The sequence below is a fragment of the Microtus ochrogaster genome, chromosome X (genome assembly GCF_000317375.1).
Source record: "Microtus ochrogaster isolate Prairie Vole_2 chromosome X, MicOch1.0, whole genome shotgun sequence".
NCBI classification, from domain to species: Eukaryota; Metazoa; Chordata; class Mammalia; order Rodentia; family Cricetidae; genus Microtus; species Microtus ochrogaster.
This window is the reverse complement of record NC_022026.1, coordinates 48,827,824-48,840,743: the sequence shown is the minus strand read 5'-3', so window position 1 is coordinate 48,840,743 and position 12,920 is coordinate 48,827,824. Positions and strand designations below refer to the sequence as shown.

General features: G+C 40.9%; 1 protein-coding gene across 2 annotated transcripts in view; it reads right to left on the bottom strand.

Moving 5' to 3' along the window:
- Nucleotides 1-12,920, bottom strand: part of Cdkl5 (cyclin dependent kinase like 5) — a 195,819-nt gene that overhangs the window by 17,402 nt on the left and 165,497 nt on the right. For both annotated transcript variants that reach the window (XM_026784762.1, XM_013350568.2), the window contains exons 13-15: nucleotides 10,169-10,270; nucleotides 9,793-9,898; nucleotides 4,206-4,329 (exon numbers count right to left, since the gene is read on the bottom strand). In XM_026784762.1, the coding sequence (XP_026640563.1) occupies nucleotides 4,206-4,329; nucleotides 9,793-9,898; nucleotides 10,169-10,270 (332 nt within the window). The remainder of the gene's footprint in view (nucleotides 1-4,205; nucleotides 4,330-9,792; nucleotides 9,899-10,168; nucleotides 10,271-12,920) is intronic.

The window sequence follows — 12,920 nt, the reverse complement described above, 5'->3', positions numbered from 1 at the left end:
TGAAAGGCAGGAGGTTTAGATGTGGTTGCATGGGTGTGGATGGGATGGTGGAAAGTTACAGGTTCTATAGATGCAGTTGAAGGATGGCTGGGGAAAATACTCTCTCCAGGAATGCAATCTCAGGAGGGCAAACTGGCATTAGAGCAGAATTTTAGTGCTAACAGAAAAGAAGGCTGGAGATGCCACTCTTAGGAGGAAGCAGAATTCTGCCTGGGGAGACAAAAGTCTAGCCAGGAGGAAGCAAGTGAGAGAATAATATGCTGGAGAAGTTGAGGATGAGAAGAGGAAGGGGGCAGGAAAAGAGTTCAGAATTTGCACTTTGGCACCCAGAGTTGGTTCTGGGAAACAGAAGAATAGAAGACCCTCCCCAGGGTCTTTAAGGCACTGGATAAACTACGGTCTGGGCAGGGCAGGAGGAATGATGAGTTAATTATTTCAAGCTGAAGCAGAGCAGGTGGTAGGGCTGAAATCTAGGCAGGGAAAGCTTCTAGGGGGTCAAAAGAAAAAGGGAAATAAATCACCCAAGACAAAAGCTAGGATTGAGCTGGGCGGTGGCGGCACACGCCTTTAATCCCAGCACTTGGGAGGTAGAGGCAGGAGGATCTTTGTGAGTTCGAGGCCAACATGCTCTACAACAGCTAGTTCCAGGACAGGCTCCAAAGCTACAGAGAAACTGTCTTGAAAAACAAAACAAAACAAAACAAAAAAGGTAGGATTGGAGCCTGAGTATGTTTGCATCACAACAGACAGAAGAAACTGAGCCTGAGCACAGAAGGGGAGACACAAAGAAAAAACGATGCAGAACGACACAGAAACATACACAGAAAACCCAAAGAGAAAAGCCTGAGAGAGGAAGAGCAGGGATGAGAGAGCAGCTATGGAAAACAGGCACGTGGGAAGCTGTGTGTGCACAAAGGAAGGAGCCTTGAACAAGCAGCACTGTGCCAACTAGTCGAGAGTATGGCAACCATTGCCCTATCTGGATTTGTGGCCCCTATAACTTCACCCAGTACAGTGGGCAGCTTTGGGGGGGTCACATGAATTTCAGAGAGGGAAGCTTTGAGAAGAATTATAGATTCAGTGACTGAGCTCATCCCTTGGGGAGCAGCTCTGATCAAAACAGTATGGCTATGGGGTTGAGGGAGGACACAGGCCAAAGGATGGCCAGGTAGGGGCTTACACAAAACTGTGACTCGTATGTCATCGAGCCCAAGAACTAGTCTCATTAAGGGAGTCAAGACGAATGAGAGCTGTTCAAAGAACCATTGTAATCAAGGAAGGAAGGAATCGAAACCAAAACTGACTTAGAGGTCATCACCATTTACTGAGCACTGTATTAGGTAACAGAGACAGAAATCAAGCAAGGAGCTGACCTCTCAAACTGCTCCCAGACTCAGGGTGCAGAGCGGAGGGGATGAGACAGTAGGGTCTTCGGATGGAGAGTGAGTGGAAGTGGGGAGGCATTGCTCTTGTGTGACACAAGAAAGTCAGTGAAAGAGTCTATGAGAAAAACTGTAAGACAGACTGACAAGCTATAAAGGACACAAGATAGCCGTAACCCTGTAAAACAAAGCCTGTCATTCAAGTGAGCTTCACAGTTCTGCACTAGTAGGACTTCGAATGAACTTAGTTAAAGTACCAATTTTTAGCCCCATTTTGATGGCAGTTTTTCTAACCTGTTCACATACTTATTATTTATTTATAGTAAAGTCAATGACATTCATTTTATAAGCATGTACTCTAAATGGATACCTAAGATGTACAGCAGTTCTGCAGGTCTGTGAAATGATAAAAGGCACCCACTTTTGCCCCGTAGCTATGGCTTGTGATCCCTCTCCCTTCTGCACGCTGTGTTGGTAGCTAGAACCACATCTCATCCTAACGACCTCGGCACTAGCGGCTAAAACTGGGCAGAAGGAGGAATAAATAGCTTCCAAGTGAGGACTGAAGTGGCATCCTATTAGTAAAGATGATGCATCTGGCTGTGTTAAGTCTATTTTTCTTGTTCTGAGATATTTTGGCTTATCTCCCATTTCTTAAGTGGGTTCAAGACAACTGAGATGACCAGAATAACAGCTCTGGGTGTTAAACTACAGTATCTATTTATTGCTTTTAAGTATGACATAGTACCTTGAGCTTTCCATTGCAGAACATATGTACGCTGTACAAATATTCTCTTCCCAGAAGAAATTTAAAGCAGTACTATCATGGAAACAGACTGGCCTGAGGTTATGTGATAATTTAAGAACAGAATTTTACCATGTTTCTCTGTGATAATTTAAGAACAGAATTTTACCATGCTTTTCTAATAAGACTTTCATGTTTGTGTTATCAACGGCATAGTTCTCTAAGATATAAAGAATATGGCAAACCAAAGAGATCTTGGTTAAGAAAAAAAATTAAGATGAGTCAAGCTTAATTAAAGATTTGATCATGGTAGATGTGATGCATGAAGGAGACAAGCCATAGAAACATTATCAGGAGGAGTATAGAGCCACTTCATAGCTGGGAGTTCTGGAACTTTACTGAACCATAGAATAGTAATATTAGAGTAAGGCTGACTTGATGACATCTTAGCTAAAGATGAGCATCCCAACTGTACTTCTGATTCTTTTCAAAAACAATTCCACACACACATACACACACACACACACACACACACACACACACACACACATGTGGTGTAGGAGGTCCTTCTGTTTATGTGTTGCTTTCATTGGTTGAATAAAGAAACTGCCTTAGCCTAGTTGATAGGACAGAACTTAGGTAGGCAGAGTAGACAGAGCTGAATGCTGAGAAGAAGGGCAGAGTGGTAGATGCCATGGTTCTCTTGCCCGAGACGGACACTGGTTAGAATCTTGCTGGTAAGCCACAGTCACATGGTGATACACATTAATGGAGATGGGTTACTAATATGTAAGTTAGCCAATAAGAAGTTAGAGCTAATGGGTCAGGCAGTGTTTAAATGAATACAGTTTCTTTGTGATTATTTCGGGTGTAAGCTAGTCGGGCAGACAGGACAAACAAAGAAACCCCTCCTCATGCAACATATATGCACACACACACACATACACAGCTAAAGTTCTATTCAGACATGGTTATCATACACTAGGCCCTGCATTCAAGTCCCCACAACCAAACCAAATCAAACCCCTAAAACATATACACACAGAACCGAGAAACACCGCATTGCTAACAAGTCCTGCCCTACTTTTGGATCACGTTTTTTGAAGAGGGAGGGCATTGAGAGAGAATCTCACTACATAGCTCAGGCTAGCTTTAAACTGTCAATCCTCCTGTCTCAGCTTCCCAGGCTGAGAAGGCCAATACCACCATGCCCCATCAGTCCATACTTTCATTTAATTTTTATCTGACTAGACTAATTTTTAAAGGACTATGCTAGTCTCTAACTGATATTGCTTTAGATTGCTACCACTTTATTATGCAACAACCAAGGAAAACCAGCTCCCTCTGTGCATCTGCATTCTGACAATTTAGATACCATTCTCAGCGCTTGTCCAAGTCACACCTTAAAACTAACAAAAGCTATACCTGTTTGCTTATGTTTTCTACACACTAGGGAGCAAAACCCACTCACAAAGAGGCATGGACGTTTATGAGCAAAGTTAGAAGCCAAACAGCCAACAAACCATGGAAAGATTAAATGACATTAAGTCTAATAACCATAACTACTAACATAATGATCCCTTACAGTGTCAGGCACTGTTTTAGGTGCCTTTTTTATACACATGAATTTTTATATTACTTAATTATTATCATCATTCTATGCAGGAAGTGCTAGTACCCTGTGTCCCTGATCCAGGTTACAGGTGTTGAGCACCAGGTATGTTCTGTAACTTTCAAGCTTCAGTGTGTATGGAGTGGGAACAGCCTCTACCTCAGAAAGGGCAACTATGACAACTGAGAGCTAGCTATGTAAACTGACAGTACCAAGTTCACTGTCAATAAAAGAAGGAGTATGATCAAAGACCTATCTGATAATTGCGGCTTTTCTTTTACATGCTATTTAACAGAAATTTTGAACTTGAAAAAAATTACAACCCTCCCAACAGATCATGTTTTCCTTATTCTTAACAAAGGAAGGCCTAGTGGGAAGAAGAACATTAAAAAGTTTATCCTGTATGTCTTTGAATTCCCAAATCTACAATTAGTACAAAAAGAGTAAGAACAAACCAAACACTCACCATGGATCAAATCCTGGTTGTCTTTTTGAATGATTGGTACCAGAACTGCTGTCAGATGGCAAAGAAGAAACCCGGGTGGACACATTGTTTTCATGGAAAGAATTGTCTGGTCGTGGAGAGGGCACTGAATAAAGAAGAAAAAAAAAGTTACTGAAGTGCTTTTCTGCTGGCAGTAGTTCTAATGCTATTCCACTGCATTTTCTTTCACACAAACAAAGTCAAAGTCCCCAACTGCCTTTCCAGAACTAGTTTCCTGAGGGTGGCGGTGGTCCAGACACATTTCCCTCCTCAACTCCTTACATGGTAACCTGCAGGGCTCAGTTACAAGGGTTTCCAAACAGAAACCTGGGCTGTCAGCTGATGTACTGCAGAGCATTTGAGGACATTAAAAAAAATGGGACATTATTTAAAGTATGGTTATTGTAGCCACCCCACACCATGGTTTTTGACATTCTTTGAAGTTGAATCTTTCTTATAACAGATCCAACTATGAGAAATCTATTCTTTTTTTATTCTGTGAGACAGAGTTTGTTTGTCTAGCCCTGTCTGTCCTGGAACTCACTCTGTAGACCACACTGGCCTCAAACTCACAGAGATCCACCTGTTTCTGCCTCCTGAGTACAGGATTAAGGAAATGCATATGCCACCATTGCCCAGCCTGCAAAATCTATTCTTAACCCAATATCATCCTTAACAATATGTGTACTGGGACACACAAATTACAGTTTAAGCCATGACAATGCAATGGTGTGCAGATTATAAGGAAATTTGGCCATTTGCACAAACTACTAATTTTCTATACATTTTCATGTAAAAATGAACAAAAATATAAACTATAATATATTGAGTAGTTTTTGCTTTGGGGAGAGCAGTAATCATGGTTTTGTCAATTTCTAAAGTTGGCTGTTCTGTAAATTTCACCACAAAATTAATATATGCACATTGGATATCAATACCTGTGACACCAAGTAAGGAGTGCTGTATGTAATTACAGTACTCGAGGCTGAGGCAGGAGGACTGACATGAGTTCAAGGCCAGACCAGGTTACACTGAGTGCTAGGCCATCTTGACTGGGTTACAATATGGGATATTGTCTCAAAACAACAACAACAATATATATGTGTATTTATATGGTGAATTATACATACATGTATTATAGTTTTTTAGGTAAATAGTATGATTCCTTATTGCTTTTTCAGACATTATTACTGTTATTTTACTCACCTTCTTCTATATTTATTTCAATTCTCTCTCCTTAAAGAGGCTCCATTTTCCATTTCCCTGATCAAGATCACTTATATCCTGTCATTCCCTTCTCTACTGCTCCCCAATCCCCTATCTTGACAATGATTTCATTTTAATTTCCTGATTGCTGACTAGAGCGCAGAGATCTGCGAGCTGGAGATGACCTAAATGCCCCCTCCCTGATGACTAGCTTTCATGGTACCAGAAGGTGTCATCCAAGTTTCCAAAGGCGGGAAACACTAACAGCCCTACTGTAGTGGTTTGAATAAGAATGGCTCATAGATTTGAATGCTTGGTCTCCAGGAAGTGGCACTATTAGGAGGTGAGGCCTTGGAGTTAGGTATGGCTTTGTTGGAGGAAGTATGTCACTGGGTAATGGACTTTGAAGTTTTTAGATGCACAAACCAGGCCCATTTTTCTCTATTCCTGCTGCCTACAGATCTGAATGTAGAACTCTCATGCTACCATGCTTCACACCATGATGACAATGGACTAAACCTCCGAACTGTAAACAAGCTCCAATTAAATGTTTTCCTTTATGAGAGTTGCTGTGGTCATGGTGTCTCTTCACAGTAATAAAATCCTACAAGAGTTACCCAGCTATGCCTATGAACCACATCAACAACCAGCATGGCACAATAACCCCAAGGATGCATAGAGGTATGGATACCTTGCCAGTAACCAACAGCTCTCTAGTTACACTGAAGAATGGCTCAACAAGAGGGAAACCATAGCTGGCACTAAAATTCCTAGCTAACTACTCAGTGCTAGTGAAGTCATGGTTATTGGAGATTATTTACTAAATCATTACAACCCTCAACAACAATCTATAAACATTGGTTTTTATAACCACAGATCAGTGCAGTCTTTACTCCTTATCAAAGAAACTTCTCTTTGCAATAGATGGAGACCACTAAGAAAACCACAACCAAAAATCAAAATACAGAGTTGTGAAGTGTGATCTTAATGGCTATATCTATAATATACTCCTGAACCCGATGCTTTGGAAATACTGTGGAAGAGAGAGTGAGATTTTAAAAGGCACAGAATTAGGAAATTTGCTGTGAGATTGTGGTTCCTAGGAACATATGAAGCTATACCCCTAAAGTCTCACCAATGTGCCCAAATATGAGTTGAGCAATGACAACATCAAAGGACATAACAAAGTGGACAAGAAAAAGCCCAGGAGGCCTCAACCTCAAAGAACTATAGGCAAATGAGAAAAGCTAGGAGCAAGAGAGGTGCCAAAAGGTCAGTTGTATGAAAACATATGTACAAGCAACATTATACAGACTGAGCAGGTTTCATTTATGAATATATGTGTATATATACATACATATATGCAGACAATAAAATTAGTGGAAAAGAGATCATAAACTTGAATGAGAACAAGGTGGAACATATGGGAGGGATTGGAAGGAGGAAAGAGAAGGGAGAAATGTAATTATAATCTCAAAAATTAAAATTAAAACAACAAAAAGTGACACCATTTCATTTGCCTCTGGATAAGAAAGAACGAACCTATTCTAGAAACATCTGTCTAGATAGATCTGGAAATATCTGTCATTTTTTTGAACTACTATTTTTCTCTAGGACTTCCCAGTATCATTGAAATAACAGGTGTTTCCAGGTGTTTCCAGGTGTTTCATTTAGTTGAAACTTTCCCTTCTATTTCTGAACTTCTACAAATTAAAATGTTCTATTTGATAAATCTCCAAGTAGATTACAAGAGAAATAAAGGAGGTGTTTTCCCCATATTAACCAATTCAATCCCTTTGTAACCAAAATAGTATTTTCCAGAAGTCAAAAACTAATTCATTGATTTAAAACTCTATTTCCATTTTATTTTAAAGTATTTCCTGTACTGGGCATGATAGCACACACCTATAATTCCAGCACTTGAAACATAGAGAGAGAAGTCAGCTGGAGGCCAACCTGGTCTACATTGTTAGACCCTCCCCCACAAAGAAGGCTATTTTCTCTAATCATCTGTAGAAACAACAAAGTATGGAACATTTTATAAGAAAAAAATTTACACTGAAGATATTCTTACAAGACAAAATTTTTTTAATTAACTTTAATCTGAATTAAAAGTTTAGCCTTATAAGATTATAAAGTCATCATGGAATGGGGCAGTCATTAAGAAGCATATTTGATGCCTTGTGCTTTTCCAAAGGTAGAGATGGGAGGGACCATAGTAGCCCATTCATTCAATACACATGTATTCCTGAGTAACACTTCTGTGTATTCATTAAGCTCAGATTCCTAATTTTAATAACCAAACAACTGTCTGTGTCCCCTGACCCTAATTTCTGAACTTCCCCAGCTCTTTATATAAAACAACAGAGGAGCAGGAAGTCAGGGAATGTAGACTTAAAAGTCAAAGCTGTGGTGAGTCTTGCAGGCTTTGAACAGCTGAGCCTCCTGTCCATTTCTCCACCAAGGCACCGGGATTCTCAAATATTTAGTACATTATCATCACATGGTTACACCCCAAAGGGGTTGCCTTTTTCTATTAACTGTCTCCTAAATACACAGCACCTCGAAAACATCTGTCTTAGCCATCTGTTCAACAACAAAGTATAGTTTTAAAGCTATGTAAATATTCTTGAATTCTGTTCTTTAAATCAATTAATAAATATTTATGAAACTGTGTGAGGCAGTCCATGCCTCCGGCTTTCCTTTCCTGCTCCCCTCCATCTGGGGATCAAACCCAGGGCTTCACACACACTAGGCAAGCACTCAATCACTGATTCCCAACCCCATCTTGAGAGTCCAGAATATTTGAGAGGTTCAAAATCTTGCAGAGAAACACAGAAAACAAGTACGATGTGGTTTGCATCGTATCGCAGACATAGACAAGGGGCCATGGTAGAACAGAGAAGAAATACTTCTGGAGTAGGGACAGGGAAGCCTGTCACAGTGGAAGGGATCATAAAGAAACTAGAAAGAACAACTGGCTCCAGTAAGACAGTAGTGTGTTTCAGGGCATGAGAAATCCAGGTATGAGTGGGAACTTGTGTGTGGAGGTAGATGGGTGGCAGCTAGAGGGGACAACAAGGATGTGACCATAAACCGCCTGGAATGTCATCTCAGGGAATTGAGATTTTACTTTGCTATCAATAGAAGCTAAGGTATTGAGACACAGTTTTGGGGTAGTGAGGGCAATGGGTGCCTGATCTATTTCTTTCTCCTGTACTGCCATTATCTGACTGCTCTATAGAATTATTACACTTACTGGTGATTTCTTTTATAAAAGGGAGAATGAGGGTAGATAATTTTTCTCTGTTTTATCTACTAACATGTTCTAGGCATGTTCAAATTTCTGGAATTACAGTATCACATTGTCGTCTATAAAATTTACACTATCACATTGTCGTCTATAAAATTTACACTATCACATTGTCGTCTATAAAATTTACACTCTAGAAATGCACCATCAAATTATTTTTAAAGATCTCAAACTGGGTATATGTTGGCATACACCTTTACACGCAACATTCAGGAGAGAGAGACAAGCGCATCTCTTTGAGTGTAAAGCCAATCTGGTCTATATATATAGTTCTAGGCTAATCCAGGTCTACAAAGTAGTAGCCTGAGATTGATCCCAGGACCTACATGATGAAAAAAATAAAACTGAGTTCTACAAGTTGTCCTCTGACCTCTGACCTCCACAGTTATACCATGGCATAAGTGCCCCCAGTCACAAAATAAATACATGTAATTTTAAAAATTCTCATGTTTTGTGTAAGTTTAGAGCTTTAGTGCTGAGCTGTATTCATCACTATCATCTACATGTAGCACACTATGCAGATGGGTGGCCAAATTGTGCTGGGCACAAAGGGACATGGGTAAATGTCACATGAGTAAATTGGTCTGGTCAATATCTTCTCAGAAGGATCATTCTGAGAACTGTTTGGATGGCTGCATGGAGACAGAGACTAGTCAGGGGCTCAGACAAGAGACAAGGGACTGAATGAAGATAGTAAGACCAGTAACAAAGAGATCTGGTTAGATGGTGGCAACACAGGCAAGATTGCTGTTGGTCTGGCTGGGTGGTGGTGGTGGCTCACACCTTTAGCCTTTAATCCCCAGCACTGGGGAGGTAGAGGTGGGTGGATCTCTATGAGTTCAAGGCCAGCCTGGAAGTGAGTTCCCAAAAAGTGAGTTCCAGGACAGCCAGGACTGACACCGAGAAACAGACAAACAAATAAAACAAAACAAGAATACTATTGATCTGAAGTCCACTGGGGCAATGAAAATACAGTGGTGGACAAGGAAAGGGGTGTATTCAGCAGAAGATAGAGGAAGATTCTAGTAAATATGGTGGGGGATGGCTTACCTCTATAGAAGCTACCAACTCTCCTTGGGACAGGATCATTGTACAGATGCCGATTTTCTTTGGGAGCCGCGCCATCATCAGAGTGGGGGTCATGGTACACTCCACCCTGAGGGAGGAAACAAGGTTATAAAAGTTAAACCATGGTTTGATGACGGTGCTGCTTGGAACAGTCTAACCAGTGTCTAATATTTTTTTTATGATCATTTTAAAGGAAAACTTGGGCTTGTGGCATGGGGAAAACTACTTACTTTCTAAGTCACTTCAACTTATTTATGGAAAATTGGGTACAGATAAAGTTTCAAAGCTAGGCTGTCATGCTGCTGAGCGAATGGCCCTTCTAGAACATTCTAAGATGTAGCAACTCTAGAGCTCAGACCTCAGACTTCTGACGGGCGTGGAATGAAGTGGTGCCGTCTCTGGAGGACTCTTTAACAGAAGGTCTCGTCACAGTCATCTCTGGAGGGAGCTGTTCTCCAGGCTGCAAGGCAAATAGAAGGAGATTTCTAGAAACTTCCTACTCCTAGGGATGAAAACTCATCATGGTCATCATTTAATATAGTGAGGACCTTAACCAGCTAAAATAAAGATCATGGGGTGGCTTCAACATAACTCATCCCATAAAATAGTAAAGTACCTGATGAATGTAAAATAAGGCCAACAGATAGAAAGGGAGATTCTCATTAAAGTTAAGGCAAGTAAGGAATCCATTAGTCTGAAAATAGTTCAATTAATTATTTAAAACAACAAGAGAAATCACCTTTCTATCTAGACAGTTACAGCTCTAAGCAGCATTATGCTTAGAGATTCTATCAGTCAGTCTAAAATTGCTTTTATAGATTTTAGACAGAGTTCTCCAAAAGGGAAGATGTAGAGGCAAATCTATTTTCCTAGGAGACTAACACAGTAGATGCAGACGAAAGGAAATGCTTTGTGAATGCAAAAAAGGAAAAGAATAATCCCCCGTAATGATTTTTATCTTAAGAGTCCCTAATTCCAAGAGTCTACGGTGCTTCCTGCTTCTTCGTTGTCTCTAGGACATCAGCTCACCTGTTCAATGCATTTCTTAGGAAGGATCATGATGGTGCCTATCTCTAGAGATGCTCCCACTAGCTACAGCCCTCTCAAGTAGGTGAGTCACAACCCCAGCACAGCAGCAGGTCCTTAACAGTGCCCAAGGGGAAAGAAAATACAGCACATTTTCCACCCTGGGGTGGGAGGATTAAGGGACACAATTAGAAGGAGTTAGATGCATTTGGCATCTATATATTATGCACAAAAAGTATCTCAAGTCTAGATGATGTACATAAAAATATTTTAAGTTAAAAACTGAAATAAGATTGGTATTTCTCCCCCTTCCTTCCCACCACCATATTTAGAGAATTCTGGAAAGAAATTCATTTGGTACAGCAGCCTTTCTTCTTTCTACTTTGCCACCTGTACTGTTGACAAAGGCCCAGAGAAAGATTTTTTTTAAGGGAATGAGTTATTTACTTTTAAACTAAACTCAGTGAGGGTCCTCTTGCTTTTGAAAGTGGCTATAATACTTTACATGAGAATGAGTGCCATGATTTACTCAGCACCCTTGTTACCTTTCAAGCCTTCTGGCCACCTTCTAGCCTTTAATTGTGGCCTTTCTTAAGGCTTGGCATAGCACCTCCTGAATGGGACTTAAGTAACAGCTGGAGCTATGCTAAGTCGCAGCAATTGCTTATAATTAGCTTATGACCACTATGTTCACAGAAATTCTTTTCGCCGAACTCTCAGCGAGCCAGTCATTTGTTCATTTTTCCAAGGGAGACCGCCTTTTGTTTTTCTCTTCTGTTTGACACTTGCCTTGATGCCAACACAATTAGCTTGTTTTTGACCTCCAGGTCCATTCTATGGGCAGTGGCCAGGTCCTAGAGATCTTTCTCGACACTCCAGGTACTCTTATCTCTACAGTGAGCTCTCAAGGCCTCTTTGTCCATTCCTTTAACTCCATTTAAAGGCTCTGAAAATATTTACCTCGTGCCCACCCTTAACCAGGCACCAGGCCAACCTGCCAACATTTTATACTTGGGATCCTGGAGACGGCCTCAGAATCCCAGCACTACTTTGAGTTAGGGAAAGTTGGGCAGCTCACCCACCTACTGTGAGCCTCATCTGAGAGGAAAAATGTTGGATTAAGGAGCTTATAAATCCCTGTTCTAACTCTGAACTGGAGATCCTAAGAAAGAAACCCTGCAGGCTTCCTTCAGCACTGCGGTGGACAAGTCCTATTGTGTCTACTTCTGCACAGCCCTTGAGATCCACTGTGCATTCATACTGGCACCCAAGCCTGAATGCTCTCTCCGCCTCATGTGAGAATTGTTCAACTCTTATATGTTCATTCCAACATTGTGAAGCCAGTTGGGATCCATGCAGCACCAAGTCTTGGAATATTTTCCCTCCTGTCAATCCTCTTTCCTGTTACTATCACTTTCTTCCCTAAACAGAAACCTCAACCTCCCTAGAAGTATCTGCTCAGAATTCTCCCTCCCCTGGGAGCCTCCAACAGGGCCCAGACTGGATGGACAGAATTGCTTCCATCTTTCTTTTGCTACACGAGCACACTTCTGCATGGCTACTGTAATGACATTTTACAGTGTTAGAACAAATCATCTGTTGCCAAATGTCCCCTGTCATTTAATATCCTTCAAAATGACAGGGGCACTTTAATCTCATCTTTCCAATCAGGGCTTCCTGTGGTGCTCAGCTCAGCTTCACTCCTCAGCCCTTTGACTGTCTACACAGGGCAGGTTGTTAGCCGCACTGAAGCCATTTCCGACTGTTCCTGCTCAGTGATTTCTCCCTGTTTCTATGCCTATTCATAGCCCATGCTCTATTAATGTAGGCCTTTGTGATTTCATAATTTAGCAGGTCAAATGCTTGTCATGCAAACCCAATGTCCTGAGTTAGAGACCTAGAACCCTCATAAAAATGGTCAGAGAGAAGCAACTGCACAAAGTTATCCTGTGGCTTTCACAGGCATGTCATGCATACATTCCTTGCCCTATGTCATATACATATACACAATAATGGAAAAATACATAATTAAAAAAACAAGGAGCCAAAGAGATGGCTCAGCAATTAAGAGCATGAACTGCCCT